Source organism: Mus caroli, unplaced genomic scaffold (assembly GCF_978045245.1).
Source record: "Mus caroli unplaced genomic scaffold, Mus_caroli_1 scaffold_13, whole genome shotgun sequence".
NCBI lineage: Eukaryota > Metazoa > Chordata > Mammalia > Rodentia > Muridae > Mus > Mus caroli.
Genome location: NW_028227268.1, coordinates 22548377 through 22568384, shown reverse-complemented (window position 1 = coordinate 22568384; position 20008 = coordinate 22548377). Strand labels below are relative to the sequence as shown.

Sequence of the window (20008 nt, the reverse complement as noted above, 5' to 3'; positions counted from 1 at the left end):
AGTTGCTTGTATGTATATGATTTCAGAGCTGACCACTTGGTATTGGATAATGAATTAAGAGGCTCACCCTTGAGGAAGACTAATTCTCCTTCTCTTAGCATTCTCTAATTGCCTGTAGTTCTTCATCTAGGGGTGGGGCCTATGAGAGGTCCCCCTTCTATGTTAGCTTGACTATTAGTCTTGTCCTTGTTCAGGTCTTGTTTAGACAGCCATAACATGGTTTATATTCTCTGTGATTTCTAGGAGACACGGTCTCAGCAGATTTCCTGGCCCTTTGTCTCTTATAGTCTTTCAGCACACAGAATGTTCTTCCACAATGTTCCTCAGACTTAGATGCAGGAGTTGTGTTGTAGACATAGCTCTTGGAACTGTGCATATGATCACTTGTTCTCTGCATTTTGACTATGGTTTTCTGTAATGATCTTCGTCTGTTGCAGAGGGAAGCCTCTTTGACGAGGGATGAGTGGTATATTTATCTGTAGGTATCAGGGTAAATATTTGGAATGCAATTAGGAATTATTCTTGTTTAGTAAAGTGTCAGTAGTTGGCTCTCCTCTAAGATTCATAACCTCAGTGGGGATAAAAAAAAACAAAACAAAATAATTGAAGAATGACTAACAGTCTATGCATGGCTGTGGCTGGAGTTCATTTGAAAGAGCACTTACCTAGCATAGATGAAGTCCTGGGCCCAATTCCCAGGGCTATAATAAACCACTTGTAGTGGCATATACCTTTAATAGCACTGGGGGGTGGAGGTAGGAAAAACAGAATTTCAAGGTTACATATTAGTCTTGGCTACATAGTAAATTTGAGGCTATCCAGGGATAAGTGAGGACCTGTTTTTAAACAAATAAAACTTCAAGCAAAAACATTATGTGGTAATGATGAAAGGCTGAATTTACACTGTACCTTATGTGTGTGATTGTATTTCATTTTCTTTTATAAGCATGGGCTGTTTAAGGGGTGAACATGGTTTCACTTAGATTTAAGGGGGCAGAAAGATGGAATAGGCCTTCTCCTTATAAGGTATCTCTGGATCGAAGCAGGTATCTAGACAGTCCATCAGAAAGTGAGCTGTTGGCAAGGATGTGGAGAAAGAGGAACACTCCTCCATTGTTGGTGTGATTACAAGCTTGTACAACCACTCTGGAAATCAGTCTGGCGGTTCCTCAGAAAATTGGACATAGTACTACCAGAGGATCCCGCAATACCTCTCCTGGGTATATATTCAGAAGATGTTCCAACCGGTAAGAAGGGCACATGCTCCACTATGTTCATAGCAGCCTTATTTATAATAGCCAGAAGCTGGGAAGAACCCGATGCCCCTCAACAGAAGAATGGATACAGAAAATGTGGTACATTTACTGAGTACTACCCAGCTATTAAAAAGAATGAATTTATGAAATTCCTAGGCAAATGGATGGACCTGGAGGGCATCATCCTGAGTGAGGTAACCGAATCACAAAAGAACTCACACAATATGTACTCACTGATAAGTGGATATTAGCCCAGAAACTTAGAATACCCAAGATATAAGATACAATTTGCTAAACACATGAAACTCAAGAAGAACAAAGACCAAAGTGTGGACACTTTGCCCCTTCTTAGAATTGGGAACAAAACACCCATGGAAGAAGTTAGAGACAAAGTTTGGAGCTGAGACAAAAGGATAGACTATCTAGAGACTGCCATACCCGGGGATCCATCCCATAATCAGCTTCCAACTGCTGACACCATTGCATACACTAGCAAGATTTTGCTGAAAGGACCCAGATAGAGCTGTCTCTTGTGAGACTATGCCAGGGCCTAGCAAACACAGAAGTGGATGCTCACAGTCAGCTATTGGATGGATCACAGGGCCCCCAATGGAGGAACTAGAGAAAGTACCCAAGGAGCTGGAGGGATCTGCAACCCTATAGGTGGAACAACAATATGAACTAACCAGTACTCCCTGGAGCTCGTGTCTCTAGCTGCATATGTATCAAAAGATGGCCTAGTCGGCCATCAGTGGAAAGAGAGGCCCATTGGTCGTGCAAACTTTATATGCCTCAGTACAGGGGAATGCCAGGGCCAAGAAGTGGAAGTGGGAGTGGGTGGGTGGGTGGGGGAGTGGGTGGGGGAGCGTGTGGGGGGACTTTTGGGATAGCATTGGAAATGTAAATGAAATAAATACCTAATTAAAAAAAAGAAAGTGAGCTGTTTGCTTATGCTTTTTTCTTTATGTATATCTTCAAATTTTCAGTTCTTTGTTAGTCTTTGAATGTATAAATTATAATCTAACCTGAAACAATCCTCATTAATTCTTCACACTAACTGATTTTGTGTGTATGTGTATGTCCAGTGGTCTGGATACTGCAGGGCTCATGTGGTACTGAGAGGATAACTTGAGGGAAGAAGTTATTCTCCTTCCGTTAGTGTAAGTCTCAAGAATAGAACTCAGCGTGTCAGTCTTTGTCACAAGCACCTTCAACCACTGAGTCATATTGATGGCCCAGTAATATTATATCTGTCTGTCTATCAGCCCATCTATCTATGTATCTATATGTGTATCTGTTTATCTGTCTGTCTATCATCTTCTGTACCCTCCAGTTCCAAGTTCAAGTTCATATTAGTTTGAAAAGCTGCCTAGATTTATGAAACATTTCCTGATACTTATGCCTAACTATATAAAAATATATTTAGATGTATATTACACAAAACACATTTGTGTATAACAAATATGTATTTTTCTATTAAGGTAGCACCTGAAACCCAAGAGTTTATCTTAATTTTAAATATTGAGCAAAAACTTGGTAATTCTTATTTTCCAGTTTAGCAACTGGAAAAAAATAGTTTTAAAATCTTCACCCGCTTGTGAGTTTGTTCTTGGGAGAGGCTGGCCGTCCTGATGTCCATCCTTCAAGACTCTAAGTGAACGGAAATGAGTGACTTATTAGCATGGTCTACCGCTGATTTAGATCACTTGAAATAGCATCTTTATCCAGTGGATGGAAAAGGAAGCCACATTTATGTTCTTTACTCAACAGTTCTGGCTTCTATGCATCTCATTATAAAAGCACTGGGTGAGATGCAGCACTTCTGGGTGTTCTAGCTCGTGATAGCTGTCAACAGGACACAGCCTGTGATAGCCCGAAAGGGACCCTCACCCAAGTGACTATCTCTATCCTTACAAGAGACTGTGTTGATTATGAATTGATTGAGGAGGGGCTGGCCTTATGAGAGAGCTAGCTAAAAATGATCCCACAAGGGAGCTAGAAAACAAGCCACCAAGTTCCCGACTCCGAGTTTCTGCCTTGACTTGCCTCAGTGATGAGCTGTGTTCTGGAAGCATAAGCCAAACAACCTCTTTGCTCCCCAAGTTTTTGGACACAATGTTTATTGACAGCAGCAAAATAAAACAAGACCAGGGCAATGCTGCAGCTTTTTATGGGGTCTAACCACTGTTGGAATTCATCCCCTTTCCTAACAGGTATAAGAAGAATATAAAGAACAGGGCTGACAAGGTAGCTCAGTGGGTAAAGGCACTTGCCTCTAAGCCTGATGAGTGGCGTTCAGTCCTCAGAATCATAAGTGGAAGGGGAGACTGATTCTCTACTTACCTGCCCCAATCCACACACAAAATGGATAAATGTATAGAATCCAACTCAGAAATCTTTTAGATGGATCTCCATGAAGTATCTATTATTTGCACACTAAATAAAAAGAAGCAAGTTTTGATATGCCAACAGATATAATTTATTATTTTGGATACATTAGCCTTCTTTTATAAGAGTAATTTACAGATTTACAGAACAATGGAAGAAGAATAAAAAATATCTTAGTGTAGAAGAATCTTCCATGGCCTTGACAGCACCAAGCCTTGGAAAATAGGGACAATCCCAAGGTAAATGGATTTTCTCATTTGGGGATCAAGTTTGTATTTTATTATTTTCATAGAGGATATCAAAGCCTTTCCAGTATTAGATGAAAAAAATGTTTAGTAAGGCCAAGTATTTGTGCCCCAAACACAAGCCATATCAAAGTTCAAGAATGCGTGGCCCAGGAGTTGAAAGCTGGTCCTTTGGGAATCAGCAACTTGGGTCTTAACAGGTAGGCTCACAGCAGTTAGACTCAGAGCAGCTGGGTGGGCAGCAGTAGCAGCAGCAGGCTGGGCGGCAGCAGGACTGTCCACAGTAGGATGGACGGCAGCAGGAGGCCTGGGCGTGGTGCAGCTGGCAGCAGGTTGGGGGTGTACAGCTCACCACACAGCAGGGGGGCAGGCAGGTACCCTCCACGCGGCAGTCAGGGCGGCACCATCTAACACGGCAGCTCACGGCTCCACTGCCACCCTCCTGGCCACTGCCAGTGCCACAGCAGCTGGGCTGGCAACAGCTGGGCTGGGAGCAGCAAGGTTGGCAGCAACTGGATTGGCAGCAGCTGGGCTGGCAACAGCTGGACTGGCAGCAGCTGGGCTGGCAGCAGCTGGACTGGGAGCAGCTAGGCTGGCAGCAGCTGGACTGGCAGCAGCTGGGCTGGCAGCAGCTGGGCTGGCAGCAGCTGGATTGGCAGCAGCTGGGCTGGCAGCAGCTGGAGCCACAGGTGCCACCAGTGGAACATGTGGGAAAGCCACAGAAGCTAGTAGCGCAGCAGGCCATGGTGTCAGAAGTTGATCTGTGCTGAAGGTTTGTTTGCTTAGAGAAGTTTTTTGAATTTGTGTGGTGAGTGCCACTCCAGTCTTTTTATAATCCCTGGCTGGCTGCTGTTTCCCTAATTTCCAAAGTGTCTTCCTTGTTTATGTTTATGTAGTTTTTCTCTAAATGATAATTGTTTGTTCCTGAGTTACTTGTTCAGACTTCTGAAAGCCCGTAAAAAGCTGATTTTATTTGGTGTTCAATTAGGCTTCTTGACTACAGTGAAGTAGTCATTAGCGTTCATTGGAAACATGAGCCTGGAACACCCATATTCGCTATAATCTTCCTACTGCCAACGACTAATTGACTAATGCTACTCCTATTTAAGGAGAGTCAAAAATTACTCAGTGTTGACATTTGTAGTTGGTTCTTGAATCTCACATGGAAGTTCAATATTTTTGCCTATTTCCTTTGACTGGGATGAAAGGTGGGTTCAACTGGACAGAAAAGATGCCTTCTCTGCACCTGGGAAATGTGAATCGTTCGTTATCACTAATGATTGTTGAGCACTTATCATGTACCTAGGTAACTGTCTATATCTTGTATAAATCCACTTCCTTTTCACATCAACCTTAAGGGTGGGCTCTATTGCTGCTGTCATAATTCAGGGGAAGAAACTGAGCTATTACCAACTAGCTTGGTGTGTTTATGGGACTCCTAACAGCAGGAATGGGGGTGTCTCTCTCTCTTTTTGGTTGCCCTTGGAACCCCTGTCCTGCTGTTGGGTTTCCTTATCCAATCCTGATATGAAGGTTTGTGCCTAGGCTTACTGTAACTTGCTATACCATCTTTTGTTGCTATTCCTAGGAGGCCCACTATTCCTGAAGGGAATGAAGGAAGTGTGGATCTAGAAGAGAGAGAAGGTGGGACAGCACTGGAAGGAGTGGAGGAAGGGAAAAACTGTAGGCAGGATGTATTGTATTAAAGAAAAAAAAAAGAAACAAAGAAAGAAAGAAGTTCCTCAAAGCCATAAAAAAACCAAGTGGTGAATCTGAAGTCTGAGCTTCTACCATCTGACTGCAAATTAAACGTGGCTTTCTTTTTCCATTGGTGTGTATAAGTGTGCATGTGCATGTGTGCTTGTGTGTGTGTCCACATTTATGTACATGAGCGAGTGTATGCATGTGCCATGGAGCTGTGGAGGTCAGAAGACAACTCCATGTGTGGGTTCTCACCTTCTACCTTGTCTGAAACAAGGCCTCTTGTTCTGCACTGCCTGGGCCAAGCTAGGTGTCCTGCAGGCTTCTGGCAATTCTCTTGTCCCCTGTTCCCATCTCTCCATAGAAGTTCTGAGATTACAGATACCCTGGGCTTTTATGTGGATTCTGCAGAGTCAAACTCAAGTCCTCCCACTTGTGTGGTGAGCCCTTTACCCATGGAACTATCCCCCCAGCTTCTTTGGTTGGGTATTTTTTCACTTTAAGTGCTTGAAATGTGCAGGTGGCCTGATAACAATCTCAGGGACTATTTCATTCATGATGAAAGTTGAATTCAGCAGGATGCTTGATACTACAGATACTGATCTCAGGTGTTTAAGATGTTGCAGTGCATTGCTGATAAAAGCCCTGGAGATAATGACATTATGTGTGGCATTATTGTTTCTGGACTTTTCTATTTGGCACCGTTTTTAACAGTACAAGATTTAAGTCAACTTTCATGATTATGGACTTCGGTAATTACTAACAATAAAACACCAAGCTCAAGGTGAGCTGGCTCAGCAGATGAAAGAGCATGCGACCAAGCCTACCAAGCCCGATGACCTGAGTTTGATCCCTGTGGTGGGAGGAGGAGCCAGCTCCTTACCTGACCTCGGCATCCATGGATGCACACACAATCAATTTCGTAAAAAAGTTGAAAACCTGTCACTCAAAATTTGAGAGCTCTCCTTCTCTGTCACAAGGTGAAGCTGAGCCTGAACATTCCTTCACCAGCCTTAAATAAATCAAGAACATCGGATGTAACCAGACTTCTTTTTTTTTCTTTCTACCACTAGAGTCTGTTTCATCTGTATTGATTTCCGTGGAAATCAAAACAGACCAAAAATATTCACAATGTTGCTCTTTGTAGATTTTCTATCCTTTTTGGATACCAGGAACTGGTGTCTATGGACTAAGGGGAAATGCAGGTGCCTGGACAATGATACCATAAACATTATCTTTCTTATTCTCTTTAGTTTCCACTACACAGACCACACCATTATATGAACAAGGTACTTTTTAAGCTGTTTGTTTGTTTTTGTTTCTTTTAAATTTGACTCTCTGTCTAAGAGTGTCCTAATGTTTTGAGTGGTTTCTGTTTAAGATAGCACAGTCCTATTTCTGAGAGTTCTGACTTTCTTCATGTTCATTTCACCAGGACTCTAAGCCAGTCTGATTTTAGATCTCTCAAGGATGTGGCTTGGTGGTTGATACACGAGCCACATGAGCACAGCATCCTTGCTTAGGGCATCTGTGCTCCTGTGCTTTGTAATTCGTCCCAGTGACCTCAATTGGGCAACAAATAAGCCTCAAGGACTTCCTCGCATCCCAGCTTTCTAGCCTTAATCAAGCAATGAGACCTTCCTTGAGTTTTTTTTCCTTTTTTTGTTTGTTTTTTTGTTTTTTTGAGACAGGGTTTCTCTGTATAGCCCTGGCTGTCCTGGAACTCACTTTGTAGACCAGGCTGGCCTCAAACTCAGAAATCTGCCTGCCTCTTTCTCCCAAGTGCTGGGATTAAAGGCGTGCGCCACCATGCTTGGTTCCTTGAGTTTTCTAAACACAAACCTATATCATTTTGATGCATGTGGGTTGACGTACTTCTAAGCAAAAGATGTCTCAAGCCCTTAACCTTTTAGTCCAGCTGGGAGTCAGGAGACCTATATGTTAGGATCTGGGATGTTGATGGGGTTGTAACCCCATCAAGCACAGGTTGTTTCTGGATGTGGGGCTGTGTTCACACAGAAGAAGGAACATATCATTCTTCATGCCAATGTACTGTAGGTCTGAAAAGCTGTGTTCCTTGGGTATATGTTAATGTCAAGATGGCGTTTTTTTTTTTTTTTTCTGATTGTTGTAAAGTTGTACTAGGGAGGCCTCACTCCTCTCCTTTTAATAAATTGAAGGAAAAAATCATATGATGTGAAATAACTATTTAAATGTGTACAATAAAGTGACATTTAGTGCATTTTGTGTATGTGTTTTGTGTAGTACGTGTACGCATGAGCATGTGAGTGCACATTCCTAGGCATGTGCCTACGGGGGAGGCCAGATGGCACTATGAGGACTCTTCATTATTGTCCTCTAGCTCCCTCCTCCTCTTCCTCTCCTCCTCCTCTTCCTCTCCTCCTCCTCTTCCTCTCCTCCTCCTCTTCCTCTCCTCCTCCTCACCCTCCTTCTCCTCCATGCTATTTATTATTATTAGTGTGTGTGCAGGGATGTGCACATGTTATGATGTACATGTAGTAGAGAGAACAATATTGTGGAGCCTGTTCTATCCTCCCATCTTTACATGGGTTCTGAGGATATCCAGAGATGACCAGATATTCATGACACCGAACCATCTTGGTGGCTCCTCCATCTTATTGTCTGAGAGAAGATCTCTCAGTGGATCTGAAGTTCTCCATGTTGATTAGGCTGGATGGCCAGCATGCTCCTGGGATCCTCCTGTCTCAACTCTCTCAGTGCTGGGCTTACCAGCAGGCATGGCTATACCTGGCTTTTTATGTGGATACTGGGGATTTGAACTCAGGTCTTCTTCCTTCTACAGCAAACACTCTCACCCACTGTGCTATCTTCTTAGTCTCATGGTGCATTTAATGTATGTTGTCAAAAGTGCTTTTTATTACCCCAGAAGAATACCCTATAACCTTCAAACAATCACTTGCTATACCTTGCTAACCATGACCTGTAGTTCACCATGATGATTCTATGACTAAAGATTTTAATCCTATGGCATAGAAGCTCCATTATGAATCTTCTGTTTCATGCTTTGCTCTAGAAGACTCTTTGGAGTTTAGGGCAAGAATGGTGACAGGATGTGACCAAGATTGTGTTCTGTATTCTGCCTCACGGGACTCGAGAGGATTGGATAGGTACAAAACTGCAGATTGGTAGCCTGATACTTCCTTTCATCATTTTCCAAAGTACATATCTAGGCACACTAGTTACAAGATGTTAACAAGTAAGATAAGAACAGTAAACATCCTGGCTTACTACTCAGTTTGGGCGCAATGGGTAGAAATGATCTTCTTGCAGGACAACATGACCTTGTTAAGGTTCTAAAGCAACTTCTTATAAAATCTTCAAGATGACAGTCGTCTTGGTTTGATTTGTTGCTACGATGAGAAAACATTCTGACCAAGGACAACATATGGAAGGCATAGTTTGTTTTATTTCAGTTTCCACTTCTAAGTCATTGTCCAGCACCGAGGGAAGGCAGGTGCAGAGATTAGAAAGGAACTAAGCAAGTGTGTTTCTGGCTAGAATTAAGCAAGTGTGCTTCTGGCTAACTCCCTGGCCTATGCTTAGCAAGCTTCATTTTCTTTTGGTCCTTGGTTGTTATTTTTTATTTAGGTATTTTTAGTTTTTGAGAAATTTCATCCCCCAACTTTTCTCACGCCTCCACTCCCTCTCAAATGCATGGTTCCTTCTTTTAAAAATAATATTTCTCTTACTGAGTTGAGTCTCTTTAGTGTTGCCAAACTGCACATGTGTATATGCTGACCCCTTGGGATTGGGTGACATATCAGGGAGCTGTCCCTAGAGAAAACTGATTCTGTCTCTGTCAGGAGCTATTGATTGCCTATTACAGCTCTCCATCTAGGGGTGAGAGCTCGAAAACTTATCCCTATCTAGAACCAATATCCATAATATTCTAAGAATTCAAAAGACAAACAACCAAGAAACCAAAGGATGCAGTTAAACATGGGCTACAGATCTGAACAGAATAGAATTTATTAAGAAATACCTATGAAAGTACGCCACATTCGTAGAAGTTAGGGAAATGCAAATTAAAACGACTTTGATCTTTCATCTCACCGCACTCAGAGTGGCTAAGATCAAGAAAATACCTGACAAGTGTTGGTGAGGATGAGGAGAAAGGGATCCTTAATACATTTTTTGGTGAGATTTCCACCTGGTTCAGCTTGCTTTCTTACATAGCTCAGAACGACCTGCCTAGGGATGGTATTGCCCACCGTGGGCTGAGTCCTCCTACATCAATCAACAATCAAGAGAATTCTTTGGACATGTATTTGCATGCCAATCAGATCTAGACATTTCTTCAGTTGAGGTTCCCTCTTCCCAGGTAACTCTCTGTTGCACAAAGCTGACAATACAAGCTAACCAGGACAACCATAAAGCTTGTGATATTATTGGATCATTGAGTACTTTTCCTATGTGGATGTCTGAGGATAATGGCAGCATGCTACTGTTTATTGATGATCTATATATCTCTCCATGGAAGGGATATAACACAGTTTCCAGATGAGAAGTAGTTGCCCAGGCCAAGTGAAGTGACTTCCTCAAGGAGTCAAGGATCATTGGACCGGCAGGTAGAAACATCTTATGTTATTATTTTGCCAGCCAGGGTTTCTGATCTTTCATTCTGTATCACACCTCAGAATCCCTTTGATGCTTCAAAGAATCAGATGTAGACTCACATTTGAGTGACGAGAGGGGTTTGGCAATGCCCTAGACACCAAAAAGACACAAAATTCCTCTTTGTAAAACTGACTTTGGAACACAGGGGCCACTCTGTTCAGGTGAGTGTCTTAACTATTGTTGTGTTTTGTGGGTGATGTATTTCAGTTGCAGAAATAAGGGGCCATTTAGGGAGAATCAAAGAAAGAGAATTATTAAAATGAAAAACTGTAGTGGCTTATTGATATTTTGAAAGAATCTAATACTCAGTATTATTAAAATATTCCAAGGAACAGAAAGCATTGACAATAACTTTTTACCATTGAAGAGACCAAATACTTTTTATTAAATACAAATCCCAATTGGCTATTGAAGACGTTCTGGTAATATTTATAGTAATGCAGTATCCTTTCCACACAGTGGGTCTTTTGTTGGTGTTCAAGCCAACAAAGATGTTGGCTCTTCCACCCCAAATGAATTTACCTCCTGGGAAATTATGTAGCCGAGTCAATAGCTGAGTTATCAATACTGAAGTTTAGAAGATTATTTTAAGGGTTGTAATTAGTTCATTTTGAAGTGTCATCTTCCTAGGATTCTTGCTAGAAGGCTTTCAACAGCTGGGCTCAGAGCAGCTGGGCTGGCAGCAGTAGCAGCAGCAGGCTGGGCGGCAGCAAGACTGTCCACAGTAGGATGGACGGCAGCAGGAGGCCTGGGCATGGTGTAGCTGGCAGCAGGATGGGGGTGTGCAGCTCACCACACAGCAGGGGGGCAGACAGGTGCCCTCCACGCGGCAGTCAGGGCGGCACCATCTAACCCGGCAGCTCACACCTCCGCTGCCACCCTCCTGGCCACAGCCAATGCCACCCCCAAAGCCAGTCTCGCAACAGCTTGGCTGGCAGCAGCTGGCCTCACAACAGCTGGGCTGGCAACAGCTGGACTGACTGCAGCTGGGCTGGCAGCAGCTGGAGCCACAGGTGCCACCTGTGGAGCAAGTGGGAAAGCCACAGAAGCTAGTAGCACAGCAGGCCATTGTGTTAGGCGGTGAGTTGAGAGCTGTGTAGTTGAGAGGAGTTTCTGGATTCTGGCTGCCTATCCCACCGAGAGCCTTTTATAATCCTTGGCCAGTCACTCTGCGACAGGTAACATATTTATCTTGTTACTCCTAAAACCAGACTTTCTGGCCCTCTGAGTTACTTTAAACATATCTGTAAGTGGGTGTGTCTTTGTTGCTCAGCTAATGCTCATTACGTATGCTCATCTGAGGTAGACATGTTAAATGCTTTAAGCCCAAACAGAGTTGTGATTTCCACTTGAGTCTTAGCCTCAGTTTTGTGTTTGTGGTCACAGCACCTGACAAGGTGACTCTCATTGGAATTATAATTATGGGGGCATACTCACCAAATCTCAAGTATTCAGGAAAGAGTTGTTGACCCTGGGTTGTACTTCAAAAAGACTGTCTTTATGCTTCTAGTTATATTTTATTGGTAAGATCACTGTTTCGACATTGTTGCTCAGAAAGTGATATATTACACATTAACAGGTATTCACAGATTTCTCCATATACATATACACTATACACACACACACACACATATATATGTATATATATACACACATATATATTTATGTATATATACACACACATATATATGTATATATATACACATATATGTATATATACACACACATATATATATACTCTTCTAAATATATTTATTTATATATTATATACATATATTTAGAAAAGTATATATATACTTTTCTACACTTAAGTCATTAATATTTGAGGAAACATTTGTCACTCAGGAAAGTATATGGAACAACTCCTGTTGTACTCCAATTCAATTTGAAGAAGAGGCTAAAATTTATAATTAGTAACTGGGGAAAAACACACACAAAATCTTCAAGTGAAATTTATACTTCTTTATGAGCATTGAAAATTAATGCTATGTGGATCATCTGGGCAGCATCCCAGGGTTGATTTCAATTTATGTCATTTTATGTTATTGTGCCATGTGTGCTGGCAGAGAGGGTACTGCATCAAAGAGGACAACAGGTCAATTTATAAAGAGGAACCAAGGAAACAAATGGAGTCAGGAAAATAGTATTTTTTTTTTCTGCTTCATAATGTTTGTAAGGGAGATTGAGAATGGTTTATCTATATGTGTTAGTGGTTACAAATGCAAAAACTTAAGGTAAATCTTAACAAACAATAAGTTAAAACAATTCCTGGTAGCCAACAGAAGGCAATGTGATATTTATTTCCACTAAGTGTTTAGGGTTACATGAGTGGACATGAAAAACATGTAGTGACCAAAAGTCACTTTTGCTGCCTGTAGTGTGTTTACGGACCCTGTACATGTGGCTAGAAACACAAAGTTGTCTTTTAGGAGATGGGGATACTGTTGCAAACAGTGCTAAGATTACACTGGAATAGCATGCATGCCAGTCTCAGTAAAGATGGATGCTCTCTGGTAGCCATGACTATAGACATGAAGTTGAAAATGGTTACATGTAACCACTGAATAATGCAAAGAAAAACTAATAAGTCATCTTTTTGACCATTTCATATTTTGGGTGCAGAAAGCAAAATGCTTTCATTAGAAGTATCACAAGCTTGTTTTGGTTTACAATGCACAGAACACTAAAGGCTATAAAGAAAGAGTACAATTGTCTGTTTCATTTTGCTTGGGTGAACAAGGTATCAGTGGAGTTCATTTTTAAAAAATGAATTAAATACAGAGCCAGTCTCAAAAATCCTAGATTGGAACATCTGTGTGCTGGTAGAGGTGACTTCTCATTTTCCCTCAGCCATCAATTGGGAGAACACTGTGATCTGGGATCAAATAAATTTGCAGAAGTTAAATGAGCACTGAACTCACATGGGGAAGAGCTGGCTTTGCTGACAGGAGCCTGATATAGCTGTCTCCTGAGAGGCTTTGCCATAGCCTGGCCAATACAGGTGTAGATGCTTGCAGCCAACCATTGGACTGAGAATGGGGACTAAAATAGAGGAGTTAGAAAAAGGACTGAAGGAGCTGAAACGGGTTGTCACCCCATAGGAAGGACAACAATATCAACCAACCAGATCCCCAGAGCTCCCAAAGACTACACCACCAACCAGGGAGTACACATGGAGGGACCCATGACTCCAGCTGCATATGTAGCAGAGGATTGCCTTATCTGGCATCAATGGGAGGGGACGCCTTTGGTCCTGTTAAGGCTCCATGTCCCAGCATAGGGGAATGCTAGGGAGGTGAGGTGGGAGTGGGTATGTGGTTGAGTAGAGGAACACCCTCATGGACGCAGAGGAAAGGGGGGATGGAATGGACAGTTTGTGGAGGGGAAACCGGGAAGGGGGACAGCATTTGAAATGTAAATAAATAAAATAACCAATAAAAAATTAAAAAATAAAGTCCCCTCTCCTGTCCTTAGCCAGTTCCTTTTCTTTTCTAGCCTGGCTGCTTTCCAGGTTCAGTGAGTATCAGTGAAACTCTTTTGTGTATCACCGTTATTTTAAATAGATTTTAGCAGTTCAAAAATATAGACATGAGGTGTTGGGTAGGATAAACTATGGAATAATAATGTGAAAGACACAGCAAAGATGTACAAACATGTTATAGCCCCTTTAAGCATTTTAAACCCAGAATTGAAAGAAGTCACATTTACCTTCTAGCAGATCCTTGACCCCCACTTTGAATTTAACGGACTTTCTGGTTTTCTGGGCTTGTCATCTTCATTGTGGATCTCTCTCTCTCTCTCTCTCTCTCTCTCTCTCTCTCTCTCTCTCTCTCTCTCTCTCTCTCTCTCTCTCCATATGTGTTCAGGTTTTTGTATGCATGTATATGGGAGCCAAAACTCAACCTGTGTGTCCTTTCTTCCTTCCTTCCTTCCTTCCTTCCTTCCTTCCTTCCTTCCTTCCTTCCTTCCTTCCTTCCTTCCTTTCTTTCTTTCTTTCTTTCTTTCTTTCTTTCTTTCTTGAGTCCCTCATGGAAACGTGGGGCTTGCTGATTAATCTGTGCCTGCCCTCTCTCCCTACTGGGGAATTACAAGCCTGTACTGCCATGTCCAACTTCTTCCATGGGTCCTGGGGCTTGAACTTCTCTCCTAATTCTTGCATGGCAAGCACTTTGCTGACTGAGTCATCTCCCTTTTGTCTTCACAAGAAACATCACAGATTATCGCAGCACCAACTCCTATTGTGCCATGTATGGACCTGAGGCTTTAGACAGCTCCTTATATCTTTCTTTCTGACTAGGCTGGCTGATAGGCAAAACGTATTAATTCTCTAAATGATCTTTCCTTGGTTGTTCTTCATATATCCAGTTCTCTAGTCAAATTGTATAGCTGGGCCTTGAGGTACTTCCCCCCATACCTCTGGCCATACTGTTTCCATGGATGAGGGCACCACTTTCCTTCCAATCTGGGTAACTAAATTTAACTCATATAAGATACTAACAGTTTTCAAACTTCCTTATTCTTTCTAAACAATAGTAACATCTTCTTGGATCCTATATGTATACTTCTATTCCTCATATTCATCTATGTAGTTGTGCCATGGTAGATATGACTCATCTTCCCAGAGGCTTTTAATAAAAGAAACATTTTGAGCTGGAGAGATGGCTCAGTGGTTAAGAGCACAGCTTCTCTTCCAGAAGACCTGGTTTCAATTCCCAACACTAACAGGGCAGATCATCACCCTCTGTCACTCCAGTTCCATGGGATCCCATACTCTTTTACAACCTCTGAAAGGACCAGGCACACACATGGTGAAGAGACATACATACAGGCAAAACACCCAAACATATGAAATCAAATAGTAAATAAAGAAAGAAATGGACATATTAAAATTTTTCTTTATGTTTATCACATGTATAGACACATCTAAATGCATAAACGCAGCTTCATGTCTTCCTCGTGTGTATATGTTTTAGAGCTGACCACTTGATATTGGAAAACCAATTAGGGGGCTCATCTATGGGTAAGATTCATTCTCCCCCTCTCAGTAGTCATTAATTTTATACAGCCTTTCACTTAGGGGTGGGGCTTTGTGCATTTTTGAGGGAAAAAATTTAAACCCTCAATTGAATGTTTCTTATAGTTTGTGCCGTCTGTGACTTGCAGGTGCTAAGCAATTAGCATTTTTGAGACCTAATTAAGAGAAGAGCATGAATAAACAGACTCCCTTCTTCTGGTAGGTTGTCCATGTTCCAGTGGATGGCTCTACAGTCATGCAAACAACGTAGCATTAATTGGACTCTGGGCAAACAAAACAGAGGTATGAAGTTGGGAGAGGGTCATGGTTGGTGGGGAGGAGAGGAAGTTCTCTGGAAGGAATTGAAGGGGGATTGTGGAAGACATATGTGATCAACATAACTTGTAGCATGTGTAGCAAATGCTCAAAGAATAAATTAAAAATATTTTAAAAGGCACACGGAAGAACAATCAAAGCAATGTCTTGTGAGGCCCAAGAACTGAAATTTATTTTTAAATGAATATGATCCAAGATTTTAGACCCAAGAGAGGAAGAAGGACACAGACAGCTATAAAGACTTGCACAAGTCTTCTGGGCCTCCATTCACAAGCTGGCTGATTTAGGATGGCTCAGGGCAGGAGTTTACAAGAAGAAACTGAAACATAACTATTTTCTAAAGGATGACTCTTGCCCCAGGTGCTCAGCTCACTGCTCAGCAGCAGGTGTTGCATGGGGAAGTCCTGCAGGTGGTGCGACAGGGAGCAGGCTGGCAGCAAGGGGGCCTGCAGCAGGGAGCCTGCACTGAGATGGGCTGGCAGCAGGTGGAGGCCCAGCAGCAGGGCCTGCAGACCACAGCTGTGCAAGAGGTGGGGCAGCAGGTGATGGGGCGACAGCAGCCCTGCTGCAGGCTGCAGGGGTCACAGCAGATGGGGCGGCGACAGGGCTCACAGATGGGCCTGGTGCAGTGGGGCACACAGGTCACAGGGCGACACACTGTGGTCTGGCAGGACACTGGGCGGCAGCAGCAGGGGTCCCTGCAGCAGCAGGGCTGGCAGCAGCAGGGCTGGCAGCAGCCTCCTCCACAGCTCTGGGAGGAGAAGGATCCACAGCAGGAGCCTGTCATGGTGGTGTCTGGGCTGGAGTGGGGCTGAGAAGTGAGGAGAGGTTGAGAGTTTTCAGGTGTGATGTCTCCTCTGGGTCGGGTCCCTTTATATACCTGTGCTGATGACACCTCTTGTTTATCTTTTGACTAATTAAGCCAACGTCTGTTTGGCTAATGGTTGAGTCATTGATTGCCCTCATTAAGTAATTCTCAGTGCATCTCTAAATATGAACATCTTACACTCACTGTTCGTTGTGGAAACTTGAAAATTACAGCCATGAGGTGACAAGAGTGCTATTTGACAGAAAAATTGAGGGTTTATGGAGTGGAGAGTGATGTTGGGGTCTACTTACCCACCATGTATTGATTGATTCCTGAGGCAAGTTACTATGATCTCAGACATTCATCACTCCTCAGTGATGAGGACACTCCAAATTCTGTCTTCTCATTTTGATTATGCAACATTGTGAACTGCAGTCACCCTTCATGTAATGGAACCCCAGGACTTTCTCTCTTATCTGACACGGAATTTAACCTGTGGACCAATCTCCCCCAGATCCTTCTACTATCTCTTGGGCTCATTTTGATTATCAACATTATGATAACCTGGATTTCAACATAATTATGTATAATAAGGTATGAGATGCATAGATCATGGACTGGATCCTTCTCCCTTAATGAGTAGCCTGGAAGCATGTGTCCATAAACCAAACAGGCACTAGACACATTGTTTTATATGGGTTTCTTTGACAATATATTTATTTACTGTTTGGTACAAGATAATACAAATTCCTCAGCTAGAACAGCAGCTCAAAGGCAGAAAATTAAAATGTATTTTAGATGTGTTTATTTTATTTTCTATGACTGTTTTGCCTATACATATGTGTATATACCATGTACGTGCCTCATCCTCTAAGAGGTCAACAGGGGGTATTGGATGCCCTGGACCTGGAATTACAGGTAGCTGAGAGTCACCACATGGATGCTGGAAATTAAACCTCGGGCTTTTGCTAGCAGCATGTACTCTTAGAAATATTCAGCCATCTCTCTAAGTCCTCCCAAGTTTATTTTTATAAATCATGTATGTATTAAATGATATAATCCAAGGTCACTGCTCTCTAGTTCTCCCAACTTTATTTTTATAAAATGTGTGTGTGTATTAAGTGAAATTATCTAAGGTCACTGAGCATCATCTTTTTTCCTGATTTCTGGTCACAGGGAACTGATTTTCATTTCGAAATCCTATTTTCTTTGTTGCTTGTTTGAGGCAGGGACTCACTGTGTATCCCAGGCTAGCCTTGAATTCATGATTCTCCTGCTTCAGATGCCCAAAGGTTGGAATTACAGATGTGCACATACCATCACGCCTAACTGGAAACATGGCTTTTCTATGTATGTGTTGGTGTATGTATGAGTACATTGCACATGCGTGCATGTGTGTGCATGTGCACGTGTGGAAGACGAAGGTCCCTGTCAGTGTTTTCTTCTTGGGCTTCACCTTACTTTTTTGAGACAGGATCTCTTGCCTGAACTTGAATTTAGCTCACTAATTTAGCCAATTTTTCTGGCCAATTAACTCCACCTGTCTCTTCCTCGCCTCATGGCTGGGGTTACAGATGCACACTGCTGTACCCAGCCTTTGCACTGGGGCTAAAGGTCCAAACTCAGATAGGGATGATTCTGTGGCAAGAACTTTACTCCTGAGCTATTTCCGCAGCATAGTTGCTGTGGGGAGATCCCCTCCCCCTGTTCCTTGATATCCTATGACTATCATCAAGTGGAAATGATACAAGGTTTCTAACCCTAGTCTGCCTAGGTGTTATTCAATCCATCTTCCATGGAAGGTAGGCAGGAAGGCTGCCCCACAGTTGTACAATACCGTGGCTCTGCTCAAAACACACTGGATGTGCTTCTTCAGGGTGGGTCTCCTTACTTTCCAGCTTTGCAAATCTTTCTATAACTTCTGAGGCAGCATCTAGTGATTTTAGAATGATCCCTGTCACAACACACACATATGTACAAGTGTGTCCCGGTTCCAGGATCTAAAGTCACCTCAGTAGTAACTAAAACATAATTTAACTACTTTTAAAGGAACTAGAGTGCAGTTGGTAAAATGCTTGCCTAACACCCACAAAATCCTGGTTTTGATCCCATATACTGGGCATAGTGGTACTCAGCTATAATCCCAGTATTTGGGAGGCAGAGACAAGAAGATCTGGAGTACAAGGTAATCTGCTACATAGCAAGTTCAAAGTCAGCATGGCCTATATGAGACATCACCCCAAAAGAAAAAACAATGTGAACTGACTGGATATACTGCCGCCACCAGAGATAGAGGAGGGAGAAATGTAGATAAGTCTTATGGCTTGACATGCTTTAAAAGCTCTCCTTTGTTCAAATACAGGAGGTGGCTTCTTCTTCTTCTTCTTCTTCTTCTTCTTCTTCTTCTTCTTCTTCTTCTTCTTCTTCTTCTTCTTCTTCTTCTTCTTCTTCTTCTTCTTCTTCTCCTCCTCCTCCTCCTCCTCCTCTTCCTCCTCTTCCTCCTCCTCCTCTTCCTCCTCCTCCTCCTTCTTCTCCTTCTTCTTCTTCTCCTCCTCCTCCTTCTCCTCCTTCTCCTTCTTCTTCTCCTCCTCCTCCTTCTCCTCCTTCTCCTCCTCCTTCTCCTCATCCTTCTTCTCCTCCTTCTCCTTCTTCTTCTCCTCCTCCTCCTTCTCCTCCTCCTTCTCCTCATCCTTCTTCTCCTTCTCCTCCTCCCTCTCCCTCTTCCTCTCCTTCCCCTCCTCTTCCTTCTTCATCTCCTCATCTTCATCTCCTTCTTCTCCTCCTCCTTGTTCCTCTTCCTTCTCCTCCTCTTCCTCTTCTTCCTCCCCCTTTTTCTCCTCCTTTTCTTCCTCCTCCTGCTTCTCTTTCCTTTTCTTTTCTCCTCCGCCTTCTCTTCTCCTCCCTCACCTTTCCCCCCCTCTCCCCCCCCCTTCCTTTTCAAACAGTAACATAAATAAAAACTTTTATGTTTGGTGCACATTAACAATCAGATTTCCTGTTGCTATGGAGTATCATAGTTATTTTTTTTTTCTTTTTGCACTGGGAGTCCCCTCTAAAGACACACAGCAGCAACTTCATAACACAAATTTTTGCTACATATACTTCTTATCAGTCACCCCATAGGGATCTTTTCTTCCTCTTATATAGCGATCTACAAGGAAAGAATCTGAGGATGGCTCAGCAAACTCTTCAGGCTCTTTTTGTTACTGTAGCATACTTACCCTGGTTTCCTAGCTCATCCTCATTGGATATATGGTTCATGTTCCCATCATCCATGATGCAGGGCTGAGAGGACTCAATGGCTTGCTCTCACATTGGCAGCCAGACAGGTGCTGTTTTCTGAAACCACTTATCCAGTAACACTCAACACTCACACAAAGCTGGGCCACTCACTGGCTTTGTGTCCTTGGGTCATGTAATTGTGCATATCTGGTTGTGATGGGGATTAAATGAGCAAATACTCACCAAGGACTAAGAGCAGAGTCAGGCATTTCGTGTCTCATCTTTATTAGATGAATGAATGCATTTTAGCTGGCGTTTAGCCTGTAATCCCAGTACTCAGGGTGCAGAAACAGGGACATTTCTAGTTTGAGGAATGCTT

The 20008-nt window shown here is 42.7% G+C and overlaps 2 protein-coding genes across 2 annotated transcripts; both read right to left on the bottom strand.

Moving 5' to 3' along the window:
* Positions 1-10898: 10898 nt before the first annotated feature.
* On the bottom strand, positions 10899-11318 carry LOC110305230 (keratin-associated protein 9-3). Its single transcript, XM_021177076.2, has one exon. The coding sequence runs from the start codon at positions 11316-11318 to the stop codon at positions 10899-10901; it is 420 nt and encodes a 139-aa protein (XP_021032735.1).
* Positions 11319-15975: 4657 nt separating this feature from the next.
* Positions 15976-16386, bottom strand: LOC110305231 (keratin-associated protein 2-1-like). The gene has a single exon (XM_021177077.2). The coding sequence runs from the start codon at positions 16384-16386 to the stop codon at positions 15976-15978; it is 411 nt and encodes a 136-aa protein (XP_021032736.2).
* Between the last annotated feature and the right edge of the window lie 3622 nt (positions 16387-20008).

Bases quoted from the DNA above. Each gene is read 5' to 3' on its own strand.
- LOC110305230 (XM_021177076.2), bottom strand. From the start codon at position 11,318: ATGGCCTGCTGTGCTACTAGCTTCTGTGGCTTTCCCACTTGCTCCACA.
- LOC110305231 (XM_021177077.2), bottom strand. From the start codon at position 16,386: ATGACAGGCTCCTGCTGTGGATCCTTCTCCTCCCAGAGCTGTGGAGGA.